The sequence below is a fragment of the Bubalus kerabau genome, chromosome 7 (assembly GCF_029407905.1).
Source record: "Bubalus kerabau isolate K-KA32 ecotype Philippines breed swamp buffalo chromosome 7, PCC_UOA_SB_1v2, whole genome shotgun sequence".
Lineage (NCBI taxonomy): Eukaryota > Metazoa > Chordata > Mammalia > Artiodactyla > Bovidae > Bubalus > Bubalus kerabau.
Window position 1 is genome coordinate 76,031,112 of NC_073630.1, and position 27,910 is coordinate 76,059,021.

Sequence of the window (27,910 nt, forward strand, 5' to 3'; positions counted from 1 at the left end):
ATCCCCTTCAAATACCAATACCTCTATGAAGTATGCCCGGGCAGCAAGAAGCCGTCTCTCCCTCTCCCCTTCTCTCCTACTCTTTGAAATGGCTCCCTACAGTTTGTAGTTGGTATTTTATCATGCCGTAGACCTTTCATTTCATCTTCCACAGACTTCGGCCTCGCTCCGCCTTTAGTGACCTGGACACTTCTCCGCCCCCAGCGGTCGCCCCGGAAACGCACGCTACTTTTAGCTGAATCTGTTCGGTGAATCCTTTCAACCTCCTCCTGGGGTCCGACGCCTCATTCCCCCAGACCCACTTCATATAAGGTGTACCAACTCTATCTCCGCAAATTTCTAGCTACAAGAACAAAGACCGCTGTCTTCAACGCTGACTCCGGGATGGGGACGCTTCGGACTCCGAAACGCTTAGCAACCACCGGCTTCCGTCTTTGCTTGCCACCTCCGAGATCCTCTTCCGGGGCAGAGGTCGGCTCGCCTCTCCTCCAAGATGGCGAGCGGCGGCAGTGGGGGGGTTTCAGTGCCTGCGCTTTGGAGTGAAGTGAACCGTTATGGCCAGAACGGTGACTTCACGCGCGCTCTCAAAACCGTCAACAAGAGTAAGTGTCCGAGTAGCGCCGGGCGGGTGGGAGGATGCAGCCCCCTTGCGACGCGCGCTACCGTCTCCGAGCAGATGCGGGGAGGGGAGACCCCAGCCGCCCGCTAGGGCCGGAACGTCCAGCCGGCGGGGGTCGCCGTCCATTTGTTCAACCCAGCCAGCTCTGGGTCCTGGGTGGCTTAGAGCCACGTGTACTTCCCTCTTTAGCTCCCCCCCGCGAGAAGCGAGGGAGGGATTTAAAGAGACCGTAGCTCCCAGTGTCTTCTGTAAACTGTTTTTACTTTACTCCGTTGATTACACGCCTTATTTCGCAAATACTCCACGTTGCCTCCTTTTCGCTTTCCTTGTAGTGGAGTGATCAAGACAATATTGCTAAGGGAGCTTTTTCTTTTGGGCCGCAGCGCGGGGGAGGAACCTGCCTGGGACACGTAATTTGGAAGCTAGTGCTGACGAAGTGGAAGTTGTACCGACTCAGGGTAGAGGAAAGGGCTGGATCTGGATGTTAGGCCTGTCATTCCCACAGATAGAATCCCTCCAGCGTCCTAGACAAGAAAATGTGTGCGTGAAAGCACTAACATTTGAAATAATGTTGCAAAAAGGAAAGGTGTATTCTGTTTTTAGTCCAGTAACTGCTCGTTTTTCGAGTGAACTGTCTTCGATGTGACGTTCAATTCATTATATTATTTTATCATTTACTACCTAACTGTAATATAGCTATGCTTTTAATGCTCTCTGTCGTGCTAAATTCTTTACTGAAGATACTGCCTGTATTTGTTTGGTTTGGAAATGTAATTAGCTGGACAGGGTTTGACTGTTCAAAGCAGTAATAACACACAAGGTATTTCTGTAACATTCAAGTATGGATTTTCAATAATCTATTGCTGAGTTAACGAGAAAAGAAGTGATTATGCCCACAATGCACTTTTTGTGATTTCACACATTGAGGGAAATAGCTACTAATGAGCGCTATTTGATTCTTAAATTTGTTTTGATTTAACTTTGGCCTTTGGCTAGACCTGCAACCAATATTAATCAGCACTGTAGTATTTTGCAGGCATTCTTTAATCAGCAAGGGCTGTCAGTTTGTTCTCCAGTATATATTTTCTTAATTGATAGAAAATACTCTGATTCTTAGACTGAGAGTTGAATTCCTATAGTTGCCCAAAAGCACGAGGAGTGATCCTAGTCGTTTTGACACTGAACAGCTCTTTAGCATTGACACTTGGCCATCTGACTTCTTCCTTGTGTTTCTGGTTTAGTTACATTAGCCGAAAAGGGAAATTTTGAATGGTGTTTGGAAATATTGCCAGCAAAATAAAATGTATATTTTACAGTATACAAACAATTTATTTATACAGAGTATTTTCATGTAATTTTCTTAATAACCTTGTAAAATAGGTAATGCTTTCATACTCATTTTGCAACCAGAAAGTTGACATTTGGCAGTCAAATGACTTGCCCAAGACCTCAAGGCAGTTAGTGACAAACTTATAATCAAACCTGTCATTTGCTGCTAAGTTCTGTGTGAATTTTTTCTTTGCCTATGAAGTAATGAAATATGTAGGATATAGCATGTGTCCCAAGATGAAAAAGCAATAGAAAATAGCTTCATTCTTTATTTCACTGTACTTTTTTTTACATGCATCTTGAGAAGCTATCTCACTGGAAAGGCTAACTAGCTCTCCTTATTGTCACTTCTTAACTTAAAGATCAGCCATTTAAAAAATATTTTGACCAGTCATTTCTGCTGCAGTAAAATTGGTGTTGTAGCTTCCTTAGGTGGAAATGTGCAAAGCGAATGGATTTAAACTTGCTTCCCTAAAATTGCTCTCTAGTACTGCAGATCAACAAAGATGACGTTACTGCCCTGCACTGTAAAGTGGTGTGCCTTATCCAGAACGGAAGTTTCAAGGAGGCCTTGAATGTCATCAACACTCACACCAAAGTGTTTGCCAAGTAAGTGATTTAATTAGTTGTTTGTGCATGTTTACCACAGCTATAACCATTTCCATGTTTTCCCCCCATTATTTTTTTACCTTTTTCTTCCTTTCCTCTTTCTTCCTCTTGCTTCCCAGTGGTGTTTCTGAAACTGGAAGGAGCAATAGTAACCTCTGTTCTGTCATGCCTTAAGGAGCCTTTTCTTTACACCTATCTTCCCTTTGAAGGGAAGGGAAGAAGAAGGGAAACTCTGGAGGGGCATGGGCCATAAATAAGAGTCACAAGAGTTCTTGAAGGATGTAGGGACAGCAATTCAGCAGAAGTTTAATTTGAAAAAAGGGTTGGGGGACAGAGGAGGGCAGAACACACAGGGTAGGGATGTGTAAGTCAAGGTCTCTAGGATGGTTTGGCAGTCTTAGCCTGACCTCTGTGCCTGTCTCCTTTGAGAACTGTTTAGGTGAGTATGATATTAGGCCAAGATCTTTCAGAGTTCTTCAGCAGTCTTTAGAATATATAGTAGTTTTTAATTTATTACTGTTTATTATTATTTTGGGGTTGCGCCAGATCTTTGTTGCTGTGCAAGCGTTCTCTGGTTGCAGCCAGCAGTGACTACTCTGTTGCAGTGTGTGGGCTTTTCCTCGTGGTGGCTTCTCTTTTTGCAGAGCACAGGTTGTAGGCACACAGACTTCAGTAGTTGTAGCGTGCAGGCTCCAGGATGTTTGGGCTTCTGTAGTTGCAGTGCATGTGGGGTCTTAGTTACAGGACTTGGGATTGATGAAACCTGTGTCCTCCTGCATTGGCAGGTGGATTCTTATGCACTGTACCACCAGGGAAATCCAGCAGTTTTTTATTGTTATTTCATTTTTCATTTCGTGAAATGTGAACTTAAATTCTGAATTGTTACTGTAATTTCATTTTTCTTTAGTTATGCCTAAGCCCCAAATGAAATGTGTATTGAAATGAAGGTTGTATCATATTTATTCTTTAATGTTTATAAGGTACACAACAGTGTATTGTATACTTCCTTTTGTATAAGAAAAGGATATAAGAATTTCTATGTGTATTTTTTTGTATTTGCAAAGACAAACACTTGATGCAGAAGCAATAAATAAAAATAGTCACTTGTAGGAGGTGAGGGGAACACAGTAGATTTGAAGAACAGTGGAAGTAAAACCTTTCAGTGTATACTTTTTTGTTTTTTTACTGGGGCCAACTGCATGTATTACAGATTAAAAAAATTTTTTTAGATTTTACTAAAAATAAAAGTGTTATCAAAGGAAGCCCCAATAAAAGGTGTACTGTTTTCCTCTTATAAACATGTTTATACTAAAATTCAGTGTTTTGACTTTGGTGAGGGGGGGAAGTTTTCATATATTTTTTTGTTAAGTCTAGTGAGTAAAGGATATTGCCATCTGCTTGATACTGGTTTTTTCCGCATAGATTATGGTTGAAACTTCCAAATGAGTTTCACGTGTGACATTCATGTAGATGAAATCTTAAGTCGATGTGCAAAAGGAGTGTTTTTTGTAGTTGTGTGTTTACCAGTTTGGTTACAAGTGCTGTGCTTTTTTAAGATTTCTAGTTACTTTTTCTTTGCTGATTATTCTTTGACACGTTAAAACAGCATGTTATGGCTTATTATTTGATTAATAGATTTAAGAAACTTGTATAACAACACATTTAAAACAATGTTGAGATTGTCTTTATATCTAAAACAGGTTTTAGCTGATTCATAATTTCATTCTTATGTATTTGTTTCAAAAGGCCAGTAATTCTAGTAAGAATATCCATGAAAACAAGAGAGCCTAGGGTAATGAATGTAGTATTTTCTATCACTTTTGAGCTGTCTGATTTTAGACAAGTCACTAGTGTTTGTCATCTTATTAATGATTAAATAACTTAATATTATCAAGTGTGCTTAGAGCAGTATCTGGCTTATAGTGGGTGCTCTGCAGTGTTAGCTAATAATCACATATTGGTTTTTCCTTTTTCAGTAACTCTCTTTCCTTTGAGAAGGCATACTGTGAGTATAGGCTGAACAGAATTGAGAATGCCTTGAAGACAATAGAAAGTGCCAACCAGCAGACAGACAAACTAAAGGAGCTTTATGGACAAGTGGTAATTATTGCTTTAAAATCCCTGTTTGACAGTCATCCTAAGTGAGTGAGATTCTGCCTAGACCAGGGAGTGGGGATGAGGAACCCCAGCCCATCCTGATGGTCCATTAAACTTGCCACCAAACCAATTCAGCATATTCCCTCTTCTTGATCTTCATATGAGCAACTGCATGTGTAGTGTTCTATGAAAAAATGACTTCCTCCGGGTAGTTGGGAAATTAAGAACTATCCTATGAAATTTGAACTTTGTAGTTGGAAAGATGAAGGCCAGTAAGTTTATATACTATAGTTTTGAAGTAGTCTTTATAGTTTTTAACTGGTATTTTATTCTAAATGTAAAATGAAGAAAATCATGATGAATAAGAATTTGGATGAATTCAGATGGTTCATGAAATCTCTGGAAATACCTTATTTTCAAAGAGTTTTGAGACATACAAATAAGCCTATAGGGTTATTTATGATAAGAAAACAGAAATGTTATACTAGAACTAGCAAAACCCTCTTAAAATTTTTTAAAATGTCAGTTTAGGGCAAATATATTGAATTATATATTGTCCCTAAAAGGTAGTGTTAGTTTAACAAAGAAAAATTTGGCCATGTTTATGGATTATAGGTCCATAAAACACTTTTCATGTAAGCTGGGTTAGTTTAGGGTGAATGCCTGCATTTTGGTATTGATAAAGGGTACCCGTCTTTGCATACATGGTAGACGAATTGACCCAGAGTGGCAGTTCTCACTGCCCTTTGAGAACAACTTGAATGGAATAAGGAAGAATTATGTTGTATACACTTGATACTACCCAATACAATAGTTGGTTTCTGGGAAAGGGAAATGAACATCAAGTATAATGAACCCCTGGAAATAGTAAGCCCTTGTGTTGACATCTAATTTTGTTCCTGTTTACTAGGGCTTAGTAATCTTCTGGGAAATTTTTTTTTTGTTGTTGAGTCAGACTTAGTTAGCAAGGTTGATTTCTGCGGAATGATTTTCTTTTACAACCCACTTAGACACTTACCTAACCTCAAGATGGGAGTTGATACAATGGCTTTTCTCACTGAATCATGCCTACAAATATGTAGTATAGTAGAGATTCATTGTAAGTAACTTTTGGGAAGTATTAGTAGCATGCAGAACTAATTGAAAAGTTGTAAAGGAAAAACAGTTAATTTCCCACATTATGTTGAGTTAGGTTTCTTATATAACAGTTCCAAAAACGTTTTATACAGGGTTAAGGATGTAACACACTACTTGTCTTCTCTGATTTTTGATCTGCTATTTATCTGTTCAGTTATACCGGTTAGAACGCTATGATGAATGCCTGGCTGTATATAGAGATCTTGTCCGAAACTCCCAAGATGATTATGATGAGGAGAGAAAAACAAATCTTTCAGCCGTTGTTGCAGCTCAAAGCAACTGGGAAAAAGTGGTTCCAGTGAGTATCTCTGTATATGCATACAGCCATGAAACATTGTTCCTGTCTGGTGTTTGACTGATGTTTTGCTCTGTGGCAGGAGAACTTGGGGCTCCAAGAAGGCACACATGAGCTGTGCTACAATACTGCGTGTGCTCTCATAGGACAAGGCCAGCTGAGCCAGGCGATGAGAATTCTGCAAAAAGCTGAAGGTTGGACACTTGTTAAAATTATATGTAAACACAACATGCATATAACTTTGCAAAGTATTTCCAAAACCTACATTTGGTTTCTGGGATGTTTTTAAGTGGAAATTATTGATGCAGTGGAAATTTCTCAGAATCCATCTAGCCCTTCACTTGGTATCCTAACTGTGTCTCTCTCTTGGTTTCTTACCCTTAAACCAGTCTACTTGTCCATATTCAAGTTTGTTTTGTCCATACTGAAAACTTAAATTTGAGTAGTAGGTTTTTGAACAAGTTGCTTTGAATTTTAAATGCAAGTTAACAGAGTTAATAAACTCTGTTATATGTTAATATGTTAATAAATTCTGGTAAATGTTATAATTATTATTGGTATTAAGTACACAAGTACAGTAACAGTATGATGTGCCTGTGTGCGTGCCTGAGTATACACTACATTTGTGCACTGATAACACTATTCAAGCACATTTTCACTCCATTTAGTATGTTTCCATATACAGTACCTATATACTTGAAAGCTGTTACTAGAAAAAGAAAATAATTTATTAGAGAACTTAACGACTGGTCTCAACTCCTGAAATATTTCAACTTGCTTCTGCATACGTATTCCTTGGAAGCTATGAAAGTGATGTTGTAGAACTGCAGTGAATGATAGGAAGGAAAAAAAAATGAAATAGGGTCTGGTTTATTAATGCTGCTGCTGCTGCTGCTGCTAAGTCGCTTCAGTCGTGTCTGACTCTGTGCGACCCCACAGAAGGCAGCCCACCAGGCCTTCCCGTCCCTGGGATTCTCCAGGCAAGAACACTGGAGTGGGTTGCCATTTCCTTCTCCAATGCGTGAAAGTGAAAAGTGAAAGTGAAGTCGCGCTGGTTTATTAATAATACTGATGGTTAAAATAAGGGCCAAGGTTAAAGCACCATGAGGTGTAAACTGTGTATAAGAATTACAATTTCTGGATCATACCTAGCATTGAAGTGGTATGGAGGACACCCTTATACGTAGTTTGAGGTTTGAATATAATAGTAGAGGCTTTGCAGTGGGCAGTTTGAGGCACTGTAGCAGATTTTGAAATTTGCATACCCTTGGATCTAAGAATTTCATTTCTAGAAATTTAAGGAAAAACTGGATACATTCGTATATGTATGTATGAATGTTCATAAGAACAAAAATTAAGAAACATGAGTTTCTGTCCTATTAGAGGACTAGCTAGTTTCGTTATAACCATAGAATAGATTACCGTGTGGTCATTAACAATATTCACGTTAAAAATAATAATGTAGATGTATCTGTGTTATCAAGATGTCCATAGTATGTTAATGGGGGAAGGGAGGTTTCAAAATAGTAGAATATCCCACTTTCATTTAAAAATGCAACTGTGCATTTACATTAAAAAAAATAACTGAAATGCTAAAGAGTAGTTACTTCTGGGTGGCAGGAGTATTGTCTTTATACTTTTCTATAACTGATTTTTTGCAGTCAACCTTTGTTACATTTATAGATTTTTAATTCCCTTAAAAAAATTTTAACAGGGATTACAAGTGAAAGAAAATGCCAAAGAGCAAGAATAATCAAGGATTGATATTTATGTAATGTGTTTGATGTTAATGATAAATCTCAAATTTGCTTGTTATCAAAATTATCTTAAATCTTCTGCCTAAGAATTTTGTTTTTGCTCATGAAAGAAATGAGAGTTACCCAGCAGTGTTAATTTTAAAAACATTTTTTCCTATAGATCTCTGCCGCCGTTCATTTTCAGAAGACTCTGTAAGTATTCCACTGTGGTTAAGCCCAGATATTATACTGTAGCTAATATAAATTTGTAGAAGACTTCTTCGTAGTATTTATTGACTTTTTGAAATGATGCTGATTCATTAAATAGAAATCACAGAAACCTTCTGGGATCTTACTTGATGGAATAAGATCAACAAAAACCCTTATTTGATGGAATCTCTTAGAGTGATAAATTATAATACAAAAATTTTATATGCCTTATGCATTTCATTTTTAATTCATATAAATATAAATTCATTCTCCTGTTTTAGATGTAGGGCTCAAGTCTTTGAGTAAGGATCTATTCATGGGAATTCCATGCATATTTCTTACAGAATTCTACCCTCATGATCTCCAGGGGATTTTTAAAGTGTAATAGTATTTTAAAGATAGTCGTGAATTACTTTCACTACCGAATCGTTTTTTCACTGATCTCTTACTGTTTTCTTGCTCATACCTAATTAGATAGTAATTTTCTTTAGGAACTTACCTTTGTCAAATATTTCTGAACATTCAGCATAGTTAATCATTGAAGCCAGTCTCTTTTCTCACTCATAGTTCGTGTCTTACTATAATACTTAAGTTTTATAATTTTCTTATCAAACACAATGGCATAATGGGATTGGAAACAAACTGACACTCCTGGTGAACATATTCTTACCAGGTGAGAGTAGGAATGCCAAATATGGCAAAAAAGAGCAGCCTCTTAGCCTTGAGGATTCACTGTGTGTGGGCATCAGTCAGCTTCTCCAAAGGAATGGAAAATATAGATTCGTCTGGGGTATCAGTTAAGAGACTTGCTACTCTAATTACAGAGTTAGTTTCAGCTCTTGAAGTTCTTTACAAGTGATAATTCCTAGTTAAAATTTTGTAATCTTTGGATTAGAATTATATTAGAATTAAGAGTAAAGCATTCTGAAAATGTGTTTCTATGAGAAAATTGTTTCCAGAATTCAGGGGTATTGTTGTAAAACCTTAAACATGCATGCTGGTTTTTACTGTTTTTTAATTCTTAGGTTTTAAAGAAGAAATGATCAATGAATAGTATTCCTGAACTTGTTACCATGTTCTTCCAGAATCTTTCTTTTTGCCATTCTCATTTAAGCTTCCCTGTTTTGATGGCAATTCCTAAATTTAACAAAACTGACTCTATAGGAAAATTCCTGAAAATTATATATTTTCTTTCTGTTTATATAGTCTTTTGAATATGTGGATCAATTTGGAGAACTTATGGGGAAAATAATTTCCTTTTTTTGCTTAGGATGGGACTGAAGAAGACCCCCAGGCAGAACTGGCCATCATTCATGGGCAGATGGCCTATATTCTGCAGCTTCAGGGTCGTACAGAGGAGGCTTTGCAACTTTACAACCAGATAATAAAATTAAAGTGAGTTATAAAAATGAAGTGTCTTTTATACGGATAAAAGACCTTTCTTTTTAAAGGTCTCTTCCTTTTTAACTGTTACCTTTTGTAACCTTTAACTGTTACTTTTTAACTGTTACTTTTTTACCTCTTTTTAAAGAAAGAGGTCTTTTAAAAAGACCTTTCTTTTTAAAGGTCTCTTCCTTTTTAACTGTTACTTTTTGTTCACAGACCAACAGATGTGGCATTGCTAGCTGTGATTGCAAATAACATCATTACAATTAACAAGGTATGGACTATCCATGGTTTCCCTACACTTACATCTTAACACTAGAAGCATATTACCTCTGCCTTGTTCTAGGATAGATTTTTCCATGACAAAGTCCAGTTGCAGCAAAATCACAATGAGTGAGTGAGTGAAAGTCGCTCAGTCATGTCCTGCTCTTTGCGACCTCATGGACTGTGCAGTCCGTGGAATTCTCCAGGTCAGAATACTGGAGTGGGTAGCCTTTCCCTTCTCCAGGGGATCTTCCCAATGCAGGGATAGAACCCAGGTCTCCTGCATTGCAGGTGGATTCTTTACCAGTTGAGCCACAAGGGAAGCCCAGGAATACTGGAGTGGGTAGCCTATCCCTTCTCCAGTGGATCTTCCCGACCCAGGAATTGAACCGGGATCTCCTGCATTGCAGGTGGATTCTTTACCAACTGAGCTATCTGGGAAGCCCAAAAATCACAGTGGAGAGTGTTATTTAACTCTCATAATGATTCTGCAAGGTGTGTTCAAATAATAGAACTATTTTGTAGCTTTATACACTGGACTTTAAAATCTTACCCTTTTCCCATTATTTATTAGAATTATCATATTCTATATGGTTATATTATTATGTTAATATAACTATAATAATATTTCCCATTATCATTATATGGAGAATATTTGTTAGAGAAGTAAATTGTTTAGACTTTGATTTCTTTATCTAGTAAGTCTGAATGCAAGTTTTCTGTTTATAGTTTTTGTCTTTACAGTGGTTTCTGTTTTGAGGGAGAAGAGCCATGGGCGGGTTTTCTTTTTCTCCATCGCCCTCCTCAATCCAAGCCCTGAGTAAAATATTACAAGCATGTATATAAACAGTCCTAATGAGTACTGTGTGAGTCAGAATAAACACCTTTTGGAACATTGTTTTAATGAGAAGATATTTCAAGTTCAGATTTGAAATTGAAGTCAATAGAAAATTAGAAAAGTAACAATTGGTTTCTTTTGGTAGGCTGTGTGATTTTCCAAGCACCAGCTTATTTCATCCTCACAGTTACCTTTTTAGGTGACAATACTTGTCTCCAATTTATAGAAGTATAATCTGAAGCTAAAAGGAGTTAAGTGATTTGTATAAGATCACAGCCAATAAGAGGTAGAACTTGGATTCAGATTCTAGTCTCTGACTCCAAAGTGCTCTCCTTCTAGCCATGTATGGTATCTCTCACCTCATTTGGCAGAGATTCAGAGGGTTCACATATGTGGGATAGTGGCACTGAAAGGTAATAATTACAGGGTGTTGCAGGCCATTGTCATGGTGTAGGTTTCCAGAAATTGATGCTGGCATTTGATTCTTAGTTGCAAGAACTACCTGCTTACGTTCATGAACAATTTGAAATGCTAGTGAGGACAAATTGTTTTTAACTGATTTATAAATAGTGGGGAGGAATGTGTGTGAAATACTAAATATCTCAATCTATTAGATTAGTGTAAAAGTAATTACAGTTTCAGACTCTGAATTTTAAATCCTTGTAACTAGGCTCAAACACATCTTTATTAATAGGAACCATTACAGTCAACACATTTTTGCCATCGAGAAATAAGTTTGTTTATTCCTATAGCATAAAAATTCATGCTTTGGGATTTGTTTAATTCTTGGAAAACATTTTCTGCATCTTGCTTGCTGGTTGTGGAAGCATTTTCCTGCAAAAAGTGGTCGAGATTCTTGAAGAAGTGGTAGTCAGCTGGTAAGAGGTCAGATGAATATGATGGATGAGGCAAAACTTTGTAGCCCAGTTCGTTCAACTTTTGAAGCATTGTTTATACAATGTGTGGTCAGGCATTAACACGGAGAATTGAGCCCTTCCTGTTGACCAATGCTGGCTGCAGCCGTTGCAGATTTCTGTGCATCTCATCAGTTTGCTGAGCATACTTCTCAGATGTAGTGGTTTCACTTGGATTCAGAGAGCTGTGGTGGATCAGACCAGAAGCAAATCACCAAACAGGGACTATGACCCTTTTTTGGGTGTAAGTTTGACTTTGGGAAGTGCTTGGTGCTTCTTGGTCCAACCACTGAGCTGGTCATTGCTGGTTGTTGTATAAAATTTTCGTTATATGTCACAGTCCAATTGAGAAATAGTTCGTTGTTGTGTAGAATAATAAAATAGTACTTCAAAGCGACCATTTTTTTGACTTTTAGTCAGCTCATGAGGCCCCCACTTACTGAACTTTTCCACCTTTCCAATTTGCTTCAAATGCCAAATAACCATAGAATGGTTGGCATTGAGTTCTTGGGCAACTTCTCGTGCAGTTGTAAGTGCATCAGCTTCAGTGATCCTCTCAGTTGGTCGTTGTCAACTTCCAGTGGCCGGCCACTGTGCTCCTCATCTTCAAGGCTCTTGTCTGCTTTGCAAAACTTCTTGAACCACCACTGCACTGGATGTTTATTAGTGGTTCCTGGGCCAAATGCGTTGTTACTGTAGTGAGTTGTCTCTGCTGCTTTATGACTCAATTTGAACTTGAATAAGAAAATTACTCAAATTTGCTTTTTGTCTACCATCATTTCCATAGTCTAAAGTACATATGAAATAAACAGCAAGTAATAATTCATTAGCAAAAACTATAAAGCAGGAAATGTGCATTAAAATGATATATAACATAACTGCATTTATTTAAGAGTGTATTCAGTATCAGATAGCAAAGTTCAATAATACAAAACCAAAATTACTTTTGCACCAACCTAATAAATATATTTGTATACTGAATTTTTCTTCAGTCAACATTTCTGAATTTTTCTTCAGTATATTGCTGAATCCATTCAGTTCAGTTCAGTTGCTCAGTCGTGTCCGACTCTGCGACCCCATGAACTGCAGCACGCCAGGCCTCCCTGTCCATCACCAACTCCCGGAGTCCACCCAAACCCATGTCCATCGAGTCGGTGATGCCATCCAGCCATCTCATCCTCTGTCGTCCCCTTCTCCTCCTGCCCCCAATCCCTCCCAGTATCAGGATCTTTTCCAATGAGTCAGCTCTTCACATGAGATGGCCAAAGTATTGGAGTTTCAGCTTCAAAATCAGTCCTTCCAATGAACACCCAGGGCTGATCTCCTTTAGGATGGACTGGTTGGATCTCCTTGCAGTCCAAGGGACTCTCAAGAGTCTTCTCCAACACCACAGTTCAAAAGCATCAATTCTTTGGCACTGAGCTTTATTTATAGTCCAACTCTCACATCCATACATGACCACTGGAAAAACCATAGCTTTGACTAGATGGACCTTTGTTGACAGAGTAATGTCTCTGCTTTTTAATATGCTGAATCCATTAGGTAATGCAAAATAAATACGAAACATGGTCTTAATCATTATGTAGCATTAAAAATCTCATTCTAGTTTTGAAAAAAATTGTGCACATTTAAATTTCTAGTCAGATACTTTGTAACTGTGGTATTTGGTGAGAAAAAAGATCTCTGAGTTGGCTAATTTGAGCAGAACCCTGAAGGAGGGATATGATTTGAAGGTTAAGCATTTCCCATGCCTAAGCATGTGCAAATGACTTCTGAGGGGACAGTGAGAGCAAAAGATACATACACACTGGCTAGTTTCAAAAAAAGTGTAGATTTATTGATGATCAAGTTGTGGGAGTCCTCAGAAAATATAAAATTTTATTAAGTGCCATGATGGCAACGTTTAAGAGAAATCTGGCAGTGGCATGCATGGTGAACTTAAGTATTAAAATAGTGAGATAAGAGTACCAACTAGAAATATAGTTTTCTTAAGGATTTATATGTTTCTTACTGTATGTTTAAAATAATTTCACATTGGATTGAAGCTTCACACTCAAAAAGTAAAATTTATTTTAGATTTCTTCTTTGCCTCCTTTTAGTCTTTAGTAGAAAACCTGGTTTTAAAAGCACAGTGGTAACACATATTTGCAAATAAATATTTAACAAAGCTAGATTGCTATGCTAGTAGACACTCAGATGTCTGGTTGTCCTTCTTAAGGTGCAGCATGACTTAGTCCCTTTCATTCTTACTCCATTCCATTTGTTTATGTATGACAGTATGTCAAAGAGGAGTAAGTTACGTTACTCATTGGTCATCTAAATTCTTAAGATTGTAGAATTTACAAATTTAGGTATCTTTGAATTTTAGTCCTGATTTTCACTGTAAGATTTGTGCAGCCCCTCTGTACTTGTAATCAAAAAGCTAAAAACAGGCCATTAATAGTGGAAAGATAAAACCAAGAACCCAAGCCAAATGTATATGCATCATAGTAGCATAGGCACCCCAACCAGGTATATTATCTTCCAAGCTCTCTTGTTGTGTTAACGTAAAATAAGGCCTTGGAGTGTTGAAAGAGTTGAAGTCTAAGATTGTTGTTAATAATGAGTGATCTTTTCTTTGTCAGGACCAAAATGTCTTTGACTCCAAGAAGAAAGTGAAATTAACCAATGCAGAAGGAGTGGAGTTTAAGCTTTCTAAGAAACAACTGCAAGCTATAGAATTTAACAAAGCTTTACTTGCTATGTACACAAATCAGGTAGGTAACAGAGCTCTAGTCCCCCTGACTAAACCTTTTGGAATATGGTACATGATCCATAATGACAGTCCAGTCTGTATTTTCATTTTTTGTCTTTAATTCATACATACTTCAGAATGTCATGTATCATAGATTTTAACTGTTAAATAAGTAATTTGCCCAATTCTTTGTAAAGGTGTGCAGTTGGTGGCTTCTAAGAAGAAAACACTGTTCACAGCTGTAAATGAGATAATTTTCTCATTACCTTATTTCTAATTTCTCTAAATTAAGGAAAAAATCAAAGGTGCTGGTCATGAGTATAGATTTAAGAGCCATCTTTCATTATAGTTTGTGCATAATCACCTCAAGCTATAAATGAGGTCGATTCTAACTCATGTGTGTAAATTCTAATTAAGTTATGATTTCGTACTCTTCTAGAGCAGGAGTTTTCAGTGGGCTGAGAGGCAGTAACGTTTTCATTATTTAGAACTGAGTCATATTCTTCTTAAATACTTTAGCAAGAAATACCTGTACATTTTGTTGCTTTGAAGCAAAGGGTGCCACTTGATATGTGTGTGTGTTTAAACAAAATTCTGGAATTTAAGCATTCAAATGAATATTTAGGACTTATTTTTCCTAAATGCTTTCAGAACCTGTAGTTTATATTCATAAATGGAAATCTTTTTTTTAATAAGAAAAAATTGAGGCTACTATAAAGTACCTCTCTCGACCTAAGCAGTTCTTCACCTACGATTTTGTTTCAACTGATTTCCTTCCACCTCCCCTATGCTTCTTTTCCCTTTGGTCATTCACTTAATGTTTGATTTAATTGACCAGCTTATGGTGGGGTGGGGTGTGAAATACTGTTTTTTAGGCAGAACAGTGTCGCAAAATATCTGCCAGTTTACAGTCGCAAAGTCCTGAGCGTCTCCTTCCTGTGTTGATCCAAGCTGCCCAGCTCTGCCGTGAAAAGCAGCATACAAAAGCAATAGAGCTGCTTCAGGTAAAAGAATTTTGAGTTTTTCATGAGATGTCAGATGGCTGCAGCCTTGTTTCATTTTCATTATGTTATAACAATGTAAGCCTTATAAATTTCATGGGAAAATGAGTAAGTATTGATAATATACCACTAGATACATGCCAGAGTGTCACTTCAATTAATTCTTGGGCTGCAGCTTTCTTTATATAAGTTTTCATTAGTAAATGTTTGCCATAAACTCTGAAGAATACTTTTTATTTGGAGATTAATTTAACAGTAGTTAATGATTTGTTAATGAAGAAGGAAATGGCAACCCACTCCAGTATTCTTGCCTGGAGAATCCCATGGACAAAGGAGCCTGGTGGGCTACAGTCCATGGGGTCGCAAAGAGTCAGACACAACTGAGTGACTAACACATACACACACACAATGGTTTGTTTTAGATTTAAAATACCAATAATGTATTCTCTAATTAAAGTCCCGATCCAAAACATCAATTACAGAAATACTGACTTGATTTTTAATTAACCAGAATGAAGTGCTAAATCACATTGAATTTCCTGAGAGTAGAGACCACACTGGAAAATTGGACAGTGTAAAATTAGGACCATCTTCAGGGGAAATGTTGCTGAACAGGGATAAGGAGTTAAGAGTCATAATTTTTTTTTTTTTTTTTAGTATCTTAAAAAAAAATCTGCATAGTAATCTTAATTATTATTTTTCTGCTGGTGACTTCTTGGAAACTTGATGATATTTCACTTACTTAATAATTTTGAAGCCAAGAGCATAATTTTGAAGCCAAGTGGGTATCAAATAAAATTTTTTCAAATTTAAACATTTGTTCTGAAACAAGAAATTTAATATTCTAAAGCTAGATTTAAAATTTAATAAGGCTGAAATAAGCAGTTAGAATATGTACACTTAGTTGTGTAAATTAAATGTGATTTCCCCCTCCCCCCCAACTATTTAGGACTATTCAGATCAGCATCCAGAAAACGCTGCTGAAATTAAGCTGACCATGGCACAGCTGAAAATTTCCCAAGGTAGTCATGATTATTTCATCATGATCAAAATAATCATGTTAAGGGAAATATATGGTTGGAATGATTCTGAAGTATTTGTAGACTATGTGATTTTTTAAAATTTTAGCATCATAGTGAAGCATAATGTTCCAAATACGAAGCTAGATTGTACGAGCTCCAACAGATGTAGTAGTGAGTTTAGTAGGCCTTTTCTTGGGTTAATTCCTAAATTGTTAGACTGTTTCTCAAACTATGCCTTGAAAGTCTGTAGAAGCAAAGAATTCATCTGTTCTATACTTAAATTTCCTGGATATGTATGTCTTGTGTCGAAATGCTTATGTCTATCACGTGGTAGTGTTTGCATGAAATAAGTGTGACTTTACATCCTAGTTTTCAAAATTTCTTATTTAGTCCTTTATTCTTCTGTTAAACTTTATAACCCATATCTTTGGTAGAAAAGAGGCAAAGAAGTTTAATGAGAACTTAACATTTTTGAATCTTAAAAGAAAACTAGTAGTTTTTTTGTTTATGATTTTGAACCAATGTTGAGTGAGTGTCTAGAGCTGTGTTGTCTCTATTTGGTAGCCACTATCCATGTTTAAGTTTAAATTAAAATTAGACAAAGTTTAAAATTCAATTCCTCAGTTGTGTTGACCACATTTCATAAGTTTTGTACCCACATGTGGCTGGTTGGACTGCACAGATGGAGGATGTTTCCATCATCACAGAAAGTTCTGGCAGACTGCTGTCAGACAGCTCTGGTGTCGGCCATAAATCAGGAGGTGTATTCTCAAGGCGGGGATGATTGGTTTGGTGGGAGCAGAACATTGAAAAAATTTTTTGGATATTATGATGGCTAGAATGAAAATTTCATGGGTAGAAGGGAGGGGAGTTGGCAATTAGGGAAAAAAAAATGTCTAAAAAGGCTTCTTAGTAGGGAAATAATAATGAAAAGCAGGTTGAGACCAGCTTCCCTTTTCTCAAATTTCTTAATCTTTTGTTTCTTTTTCCTTTTCCCATCTCTCTTCTTTCTTTGTCTTGCTTTCCCCTTCAATCTTTTCTCACCCAGTATTCAGTTTATTTTTGTAAAGATAATTTATCATACTAATTACTGAGAGTGAATGTGTCATGGTTTTTGTTTTGTGGAAAGTTTAACTTACTGAGGTTTGCAATGAATAGAAAACTAGCATTGCAACATTGTAGGACTACTGTCCATTGCGCTCATACCTACAGTAACAGTTTCAAGGCCTTTAAGGAAGGACTCCTACCTTTAAGTTACCCTCTGAAAAGAGAGAAATAGAATTCAACAGGCTGAGAGTTGGGAGACTTTTCAGATAGCAGTTCTGTCATTAACTTTGTGGGCATGAGCAAAGTATGTTGTTTCTTTAGGATTTAATTTCCTTTGTTGGCAAACTGAGTAAATATTGATAGAATACATTATTTCCAAGGCTCCAAAGCTTGAGTATTTAGAGATGTTCCAAAATATGACTTTAAAATTTTCTGTTTTCTTTTTTTCTCCATGAGATGCTTTCTTTAATGTGATACCGATTTTGTTTTTGTTCTCTTAAGGTAATATTTCCAAAGCATGTTTGATATTGAGAAGCATAGACGAATTAAAGCATAAACCAGGCATGGTGAGTTTATAACTAAAATATTTTAAGACTGAAAAAGTAATGGCATTAATATAAGTTCACGGGTGTATCTGATATTTCTTTGTTTTCCCTTTAGTTTCTGCCTTTTTTATATATATATTCATAATATAGAAGTACTTAAAATAATAGCTTTCTGGTATAAATTTAATTTCATTTTATGCTCTGCTTTGCATTGATTTATTATTAAATGTGTCAGGAACTATTTAGGCCTTGTATTACCACTGAAAGCCAGCCTTAAATAGTCTAAGACCATATATAGGGAATTTCTTAGCCTCTTATTTTATCATGTCTTCTTTTGTTTTCTTTTAAGTTAAAACAATTTGGTAATAGTGACCAACAAGTTTAGGTTTTAGTTCTCTGATTATTCAAGCATCACAGGTTTAGATCACTAGTATAGCTGTGAACACATCTGTTTCACAGTAAAGACTAATTCTGTAGCCGTGGTATGTGCATTTATTGTACAGGGACTGTGTCATTCTCCAGCACAGCTTGTTTATAGATGGCACTCAGTAAATGTATAACAGTATTATAGTAGTGTTTTCTTTTGAAGAATCTTACTTTAAGACTGGACTGTGATTACTTTATGTTAGACTCAAATATAATATGTGGCTGAAAATAATCTTTAATATCTGCAGGATATTTTGTTTCTCTTATCTTTTTTTCTAATTAGTCTGGCCAGAGGTTTACTGATTTTTCCCAATGATACAGCTTTTTGTTTCTGCTTCCTTTTTGTTCTCGTCTCCTATTGCTGCTTCCCCTTTCACTCCACTCCAGCTTCACAAGCCTCCTTGCTGTCCCTCCAGCACACTAGGCAAGCTTTCGCTGGTTTTATATGGCTTATCATGGGAGTTTAACCATGCTACTGCGTTTATTTCCATGATCACGTCTTGAATGTCTTGGCAATGTCTTATACTATATAAACTAATTTTCTAAGTGCTTGTTATCAACTTCTGTATTTACCTTGTTGTGGACTGGTAACAAACCATTTGTCAACTAGCCTTAGAGGAGGTATTTTTTTTTTATAGGTAACCACCTTTGTATTTGGAAAGCCCCATTGTTGTTCTTGATGTTTCTAGTTATGTGCTAGCAATTTTTACAATGGATTGGGTACTCGCAGACTTTCTTTAATGTTACTCGTTTTCAAAAAGTTTATTCTGAGAGAGACAGAGGAATTCTGTTCACTCATTTATACCTTTGGCTGGGTAGGTGTCTGCATTAGTGACGATGTACAGCCATGAGGAAGATATTGACAGTGCCATTGAAGTCTTTACACAAGCCATCCAGTGGTATCAAAACCATCAGGTAAATAAATGGAGTGAAATGTTATGAGGGTACATTTTTGTGTAAGAATAAAAAGCTGTAGTAATGATTTCATACTTAAGGCAAATTGAAACATTTCAACTCGCTGTTTAAAAAGTGGAATGCTATTAGGCTATCATTCAGTTTTTAAGAATACCAGGTCCAAATAAAGTTATTAGAAGTAAGAAATGGCTGCAAAATAAATTTTTTTTTTAAAAAGCACAGTTATATTTTCTGAAACTCCTTTCTGAGTGTTTGTGTCTGTTATCTCAAGAAAGAAGAATAGTAATTGTACATGACTGCATGTAAGAGAGCTCGTCTTTAGTGGCTCCCTAGAGTAGGGCCACTCAAGTAGAGCCCATGGATGGTAGTATTGATAGAACAACAGTACATGGAATGATTGTGCATCTCTAATAGGAACATCTTTGTTTTTTCCAGTATGGGTCTCTGGATAGGCAGTATCTAACTTATACACACAGGTGTACATACACACAGGTGACATGAATACTGTTAACACTGTTAGGAGTGAAGAGAGATCAGTGTTCTAGGAAGTATTATGTTAAATTAATGTTTGAGAACTATAGTGAAAAACTTGTAAGATTTGATTATGCAGTAATACTTCTAGTTGTAGACAAGACAGTTTAGATGGAGATAGATTGTATCCCAAATTCTTAAATTGGTCTTCACTTGTACTAATTATCTGTCCCACTGTGTGTGTGTGTGTGTGTGTTTGTTATTTTGTGCACTCAATAAAACTTAAGATGAGAAATCTAATGGATAGGTCCATTTTAAAGATCTAGTGAATAAAACTTCATTGACTTGCTAGATATGTAGCTTAACCTTTTTTTTCTTTCTTTATTGCACCTATAGCCCAAATCTACTGCTCATTTGTCCTTGATAAGGGAAGCTGCAAACTTCAAACTCAAATATGGGCGGAAGAAGGAGGCAATTAGTGACCTAGAACAGCTATGGAAGTAAGCTTTGAAGGGTGGAAGTGTAGAAATCCAAGTTTTATTGCTCTTATTTGACATGTGGGAGTTACTTTGCTTGTTTATATTACTTTCTCCAGTTTTATATAGACTGTTTAGTGACTTTTTCTTATTTCTTCTTTTAGACAAAATCCGAAAGATATTCACACCCTGGCGCAGCTTATTTCTGCTTACTCACTTGTAGATCCTGAGAAGGCAAAAGCGTATCCTTTTGATTGTCCCAGACCTCTCTCAAGTAGTGCACTAGATCTCTTCCTTTACCTGTTTTGACCAGGGTCTTTTTGTTATAAATTTCAACAAACAAAAGCCCTCCTCTAACTAGTAAAAGCAAAAATGAGAATTTATTGATCACTGTGCCCTAAAAATACAGTAATATTCACATGGGATACAGTTTGATTCAGAAGCAAAAATGCAGTCAGCAAGATGCAGCTTATATCACTCCAGGTTCAAGTTTAGTAGGAAAAAAATAAGAAAAAGCATATTTTATTGGGTGGTTGCATATGATTCTGAGGTATCATTCTGATTAATGCTCTTAGGTCACTTGCCCATCTCAGTTACTGATGTAAGAGGATTTAGTGCCCTGATTGGCTGAGTTTGGACCATGTGTGTTACTCCAATATGGGTGTGATCCCAAAACCAACGTGGGATGGTGGACGCTAACCAGCCCCAAGTCTAAACCTTCGCAGTGAGCAGATCTGTTTTATAAGCATGATAACTGTTTTGGAATCGAGTTTTTATTAAGCCTCCACTTTGAAGTACATTACCAAGTTAAGGAATAAATGATTAGGACTCCTTTCCCAAGTTCTCCTTTCACAATATAGTATCTATAATTGACCTTATGATCTGCTGACTTGTTATTCTATAGAAGACTTAATATTTTTTTGATGAAGGGAACCCAAAAAAAAAGACTGTTTTCTACTGGCCATAGATACATTGGCAAAATATAAATGTATATATATATATTGTCTTCCTGAACAAACTCTTGTTCTGTCGTAGTCTTAGTAAACACTTGCCCTCATCGGATAGCATGTCTCTAAAAGTAGATGTTGAGGCTCTTGAAAATTCTCCTGGTGCTACATACGTTCGGAAGAAGGGTGGAAAAGTTACTGGAGACAATCAACCAAAGGAGCAAGGGTAATGTGTTTTATTATAATATTCACTAATGCCAACTTTAATTTATATAAGGGATGAAAAAAGGCATTCTTATAAAAATTCCATGTGAATAAAGTTAAAGTCCCTTTTGTTTCTTTTCTCCTTTGCTGTGCCCAGCTTTTTGTCCTTGTTACCCATCCCCCTTCCCCACCCAGCATTTACCTCTAGTACTAATTTAGTGTGTTTACATCCAGATCTTTTTCTTTGTGTTTACACATGAAACTGATCTTGGAATACTTTTCTTAGATTGGATTCTTTTCTGTTTTTTAATAGAAATGGGATTATATTGTATTTAACTATTTTTGAACTTTCTTTAATAAATCTTAGAGATTTTTCCATATTCTCAATGTAGACATATTTTATTCTTTTTGTGCATAGTACTGGGGCTTCCTGGTGGCTCAGATGGTAAAGAATTTGCCTGCAATGCAGGAGAACCAGGTTCAGTCCTTGGGTTGGGATGATCCCCTGAAGAAAGGGATGGCTACACACTCCAGTATTCTTGCCTGGAGAATTCCATGGACAGAGGAGCCTGGCGGGTCACAAAGAGTCAGACATGACTGAGCGACTAACACATGCATAATGTTCCATAGGCTAGATGTGCCCAACTTAACATTTATCTACCTGTGGGTTATTGATGTACATTTAGTACATCATTTAGAATTCGAAACCAAAGTTCAGATGAGGTTTAATTTGCTGATTTGGAGGAAATATTAGCCAGCTTCAGTAACTTATAAGAAGTCAAATTCTGATTCTTTACTTGTTCCCGTACATTGTCATCTCAAAAATAGCAGAGGCCTACTAAACAAAATGTTCCCTTAAGATTCTGTTTTTGACAGGATAAATAGAGAATGGAAGAGATACACCACTTTCCCAATTTTGTGACTTTCATAAATTTTCAGTCTTTTCTCTTTTGAATGACTTAAAATATAATTTTTCATAACTTAAAAAATATGTATCAGCAACAGTATATGATTGACCTCATTATGAGCCCTGTATTTGTTCCTTTTTAACTTATTAAATAAGGAATTGGCATCTCAGTGATATTATTGTTTCAAATTTCATTGAATCATTGTCCCAACTTCAGGCCTTATCAAGAACTCCAAAATAATAAATTCAAACCAGATCTTGGGGGATTTTCATATAATGCCTATTTAAATATTTTCAGGGTTTTTTTTGTTTTTTCTTTTCCAAAACAGGGCTGGGTAATTAGTAAGAACATACAGTTCTTTTCTAATCCTTTAATCGTCTGTCTTTTCCCTTAGACAGTTATAAGATGTTCATTGACTCAGTTTCAGCACAGTATTTTCATTAGGCATTATTAATGCTTTTTTTTTTTTAATTTATGTTGACTTTTTGATACAAAGGATTAATTTCTTTTGAAGTTATATTGTGTTGCTGACAGAAAATAAATCATTGTCCTTGCCCTGAAAAGAACTTCAGTCTAGAAGAAAGAAACAAGCAGCAGTTGAAAACAAAGGTTGCATGTGCTATCATTGTGCAGGCATAGAGCAGTACACCAGAGGAAATAGTCAGTCCTTCCTGGGAACAATGGGAGTTTAAGAAAGGCTTCATGGAGGAGGTGACTGTGTTGACTCTAGAGGAAGATGAAGATGAGATAGGCAAAATGTGAGCAACAGCAAAGAAGTAAGAAATGCAGAGACTCTTTGGGAAATCGCAGATACGGTTGTGGAATTTGTAGAGAGACAATCTCTGTCTGCCCTTTTCCTACCCAAGGCCACAGCTGATGTTAACTTACCTTGCATATCCTCCCAGAAATATTCTTGGCCTGTATGATACTTGTGCATATTCTTCTGGCAAAGATTTTAGATTACCTATTTACTAGTTTTGCCAAATATAAAGTGATTTACCACAGAACTGTAGATTTTTGTGCTTGTACAAATTTCTTTTTACATAGATTTAATATGTGCTAGTGTAAATTGTATCTCTTCTGTGAAAACAGTTGTCACCCATTTTCTAAAGCACCTTCCAAAAACTACAGTATTTGAAGCTTGATTAAATTTAACCTGAATAAATATCCAAACTGTTTCATTAGCTTTGGTGTAGTGACACCAAAACTTCTTCATGATAAAGTACCTAGCTCAGTCTTTTGCACATGCTTAATGCTCTGTAATTATTTTATCACAGTGATAATGATTTTTTTTCTCTTTGTAGACAGGGAGATTTGAAAAAAAAGAAGAAAAAAAAGAAGGGTAAGGCTTTTTTTTTTTAATCTTTAGATTTCTTTCTATAAAACGCTTAAGCTTAGCCTTACATAGAACTCTTCAGACATAAACTTGTCCTCTCATATCTTTGAAACTGAGTTTTGACTTGACTGTGGCTAACATTTATTTTAAATTTCTAACTTTAAAAGAGTCCAGTTCTGAAGTTTGCCTGAATTCAAATTGTTGCTCTAGTAACATTGCTCTTTTGCTGTGACTGTGAACAGGTTCTTAACATACCTTCCTGAGTTTTTCATCAGTAAGATGAAATATGATAGTATATACCTCATAGGATTAAATAATATGCTGCATATAAAAAGCTCTTAGAACAGTGCCTAACACACAGTAAGCTCTTACACAGTAGAATGCCTTTGGCTACAAGTACCGTAGAACTCCATCAAACTGGTGTAAGAAAATTGACTTTATGAAACCGACAGTGTAGAGGAAGGTTAGCATTGAGGTTGGTTTCTCCTCTACTGTACATAAAACTGAATCCCATTAGAGTAATCAGATGTTTATTGGAAACAGGGCCACATTCTTGGTATCCAGAAGGACAAAGGGAGCCTCCCTGAATTTGGCAAGTCTTTCCCATTAACCTGACTGGGGCAACATAGGTCCGTGTCCAGCCTTAATACTGCCAATTAAATTGCTTTCTATAAGGACTGTACCAGTATGTACCAGTATACACCTTCTGCCAGTATTGTTTGTTTCCCATAGTCTCACCAACACTGGATATTCTTCTTCTTAGAATATTTTATCCTTTAAAATTTTTTTTTTTTTTTGGCTGTACTGCACAGCCTATGGGATCTCACTCAGTTCCCTGAACATGATCCAGGCCGTGGCTGTGAAAGCCCAGAGTCCTAACCATACCAGGGAACTCCCGTGTCCTTTTTATTTTTCATCAGTGAGGTCAAGCTCTTTTCACATGGTTAATGACTTTTATTTCTCCAGGCTTACTCTAATTACAGCTATGCCCCTTTTCTATATATGATTTACCTATTGATTATCAAAAACTAATTCTATATTAAGAATATTAATTCAGTTACATAGTATTCAAATGTTTTGTTTCTTTTGAAAAGTATCTTTTACTAAATGAGAATTAAAATTTTTTTATACAGACACATCTATGAAATATTATTAGGGCTTCTGAATTTTGTGTTATGCTTAGAAATAAGGCCTCTTCTGCTACTAGATTATATAAATAAAACTTTCTCAGATAAATCTATTTCAGTTTTAATGTTTAGTCCCAAATTTGGGCACAGTGTTTAAACAAACTGTCTCGAAAGCATTATGCATAGATCTGTCATTTCTTTATCAATTAATTGTTACACAGGAAAACTGCCTAAGAATTATGACCCAAAAGTGACCCCAGATCCAGAAAGATGGTTACCAATGCGTGAACGTTCCTACTACCGAGGAAGAAAGAAGGGTAAAAAGAAGGATCAGATTGGAAAAGGGACCCAGGGAGCAACTGCAGGAGCTTCCTCTGAACTGTAAGTCACTGTTCCTCAGTTGAGCATAGGTTGCTTCTTTCTGAGATCGACTCAAGGTCATTAGTAAGAAATTTTTAAAATACATTTTCAGTATGAGAGTTATAGTCCAATAGCCTTTAATAAATGTTTTGTGATATGGTTATGTAAAGGAAAGAAAATGGGTTGTTTCTGGTTTGGTTGTAAATACTAGAATTGTAGGATTGTATTGCAAATATTGGGATTATAGTACCTTCAAAAAGAAACTAAATACACTGAGTAATTCAAGTAACTAAATATCTAGATAAACAAATAATTTGACTAGAAAGCAGAATTTTAAAATGTTACTAAATGAGTTTATTTCTACATGGTAGGATTATAGACCATTAAAAGTTTTTTTTTTTCCTAATCTTTCTAAAATTTGACATGTACCATCTATTATATTTTAAAATTAGAAAGCAGTAAAAATTGTATTCAAGAAAAAATGGACAGGGAGTTGAGGAACACACCTTAAAAGAAAACGTGTGTGGGGTCTTCCCCCCGATGGTCCAGTGGTTAAGGCTCCACACTCCACTGCAGGGAGCATGGGCTCGATCCCTGAGCAGGGAGGCAAGATCTCGCATGCCCTGTGGCACAGCCAAAAGAAAAAGAAAATACGTATGGGAGATTGTGGGGGGTGGTTTCCTTTGTTGAATGTATGAATGACCAACACTTCCCTGATCTGATGATTTCAGGGATGCCAGTAAAACTGTGAGCAGCCCACCCACCTCGCCAAGACCTGGCAGTGCAGCCACAGCGGCTACATCTACAAGTAATATCATACCCCCGCGGCACCAGAAACCCGCTGGGGCTCCAGCAACAAAAAAGAAACAGCAACAGAAAAAGAAGAAAGGTGGAAAAGGTGGCTGGTGATTAGAACATTTGTGTTGCAGGCCATTTTTAAACTAGCCTCAGTGACACAAGGAACATAAATAAAGGTAACACAGCAAGAAGCACAGAGCTGCTCCCTCTCCCCTCTCTACATTTTCATGAAATTATTTTGTTGTGCATCAAACAGAAAAGCATCTTCCTTCAAACTCTGCCTAGTCAGACTTGGCCTGCTTGTACCACCTTGCTTCGCACAGGTGATGAGGACGCAGAACAGTTGGGCGTTTACCCACCTTGATATCCATTGCATCCTTTCTCTTTGTGTGCTGATCTGGTGGTGGTTTCCGTTTCAGAAACAAGGCATGTTATCCAACGTTTCCTAGGATATAAACAAAAACTACTTCTGTTTCAACTAGAGTCCAAAGATACTTGTTCCTTCAAGTCCCATTTTATGTCTTAGGAAGCCTTAGGAGACTGAAAGTGGAGTCTTCTGAGCATTCCAAATATCTGCTTAGAAATAGCATGTAATAAAAGGGACCTTATTAATACACTGGTGTTTTCACTTCACTACATGAGTGGCCACAAGAAAACTAAATTAAATGTCTTGATTATTCATGAAATTCTGTCATGTGATACTGGAATATGGGCTACTAAATATATGTGGTAATGAAAAGTATGTGTATGTATATACATATATACACACAGAGATATAAAGTAGGACTTCTTTGTGCCCCCATGTCATTTTCAATTTATGATAACATTATGCTAATTTAGCACTATCGAAGATAGCAAGAGAAATACATCAATGTTGCAAGAAGTTGACACTTAGACGCAGTGTTCTGAGGTCAGATGGATTTGGACCCTCTTGGTCAGAAAGATTAAATGGCCCTTATCGAGCATGAACATTGACTTCTGACAGAGAGAGGCAATCAGTGCCAGAGTTGAGGAGTTGGCAGTATTAAAGCTTAAAAGAACTGTTTGGCCCAATTAATAGATCTCAAATGACTCCTCTTTCTAGTTGCAGGGCATGACCATTCATTACCCTTCTCAAAGTAATGAAAGTCAGTCCATGATATCAGTGTCACTTTGTTCTTGCCTTGCTTACAGGTCACTTTCTTGAACAGGTGTGAGGCAGACACACTGGCATGCCTACCCAAGTTAGTGTTCATTTTATGCTGCCCAGGATAGCATTCAGTTTAGACTTACATGTATTTCTTGTGATCGTATTGCTCTGTCCTTGTTAATGAAATGCTGCTGTGTTTAAACATACCTGCTAAAACTTCACAGGGTTTTTTGAAAGTTTTTCCTCCTTTACCAGAGTAAGAAATGTGGTGCTGCCTTTCTGTTTAACATAATCTGTGGTGGCATCTAAACAAGAGACCCTCTTCTATGAATGATTTATTATGGCATTATACTTTTTGAGCTCTCAGAATAGTCTTTTGGTAAGAGTGACAGATATTTATTCCTTCTGAATAGAAAGCCCACTACAAAAATAATTGTTAGTAAATTTATGATTTTAGGATTCTGTTAAATTTCTATAGTGAAGGATAATCAATTCTTAGGTTACAGAATTTTGGTGAAATTTATCCATCAATGAAAATTTTGACCCAAGGCACAACAAGAGAAATTTCCAGTTCTCTATTTAGTCATTGTAATTGCTAGTTGTTTTTATCATCAATCAGTACTAGGCAACTGAAACTTCAGTTCAAATAAATTGTCATTGTCAAATGAAGTGTAAACACCTATGTTAACTTCCTAGTAATTATTTCTTCTTTTGGACAGGTTTTTAACTCATGACATATATACTTTGTGTATATATGTGTGTGTGTACATTTATAAAAAATCAATATGGATACATCCATTCACTGTGGCACATTTTAAAATAAAAGAACCTAGCAGTGAGTATTGATTGGATTAAGATGTTTGGGGGTATTGGCATTTTGCAGAGGCATCCTGCTAGTACATATAAGAATTTTTTAAACTGAGCATCTAAAATTACCTGTTGCCCCTTCCTGCAAAACCAGAAAATTAAACTAAGGTATTGAGAGAACATAGTTTTCACTGAAAATTCATCATGTGGATACCTGTACATA

General features: G+C 36.5%; 1 protein-coding gene across 1 annotated transcript; it reads left to right on the forward strand.

Annotated features, from left to right (window-relative positions):
- Positions 1-444: 444 nt before the first annotated feature.
- SRP72 (signal recognition particle 72) lies at positions 445-27,562 on the forward strand. Its single transcript, XM_055588662.1, has 19 exons — positions 445-602; positions 2,437-2,557; positions 4,534-4,657; positions 5,946-6,089; positions 6,169-6,280; positions 8,004-8,035; positions 9,303-9,427; positions 9,635-9,692; positions 14,059-14,190; positions 15,044-15,172; positions 16,119-16,191; positions 17,740-17,804; positions 19,029-19,124; positions 19,992-20,095; positions 20,236-20,313; positions 21,107-21,244; positions 23,435-23,472; positions 24,815-24,974; positions 25,685-27,562. The coding sequence occupies exons 1-19, from the start codon at positions 494-496 to the stop codon at positions 25,860-25,862; spliced, it is 2,016 nt and encodes a 671-aa protein (XP_055444637.1). The 5' UTR covers positions 445-493; the 3' UTR covers positions 25,863-27,562.
- Positions 27,563-27,910: the final 348 nt, after the last annotated feature.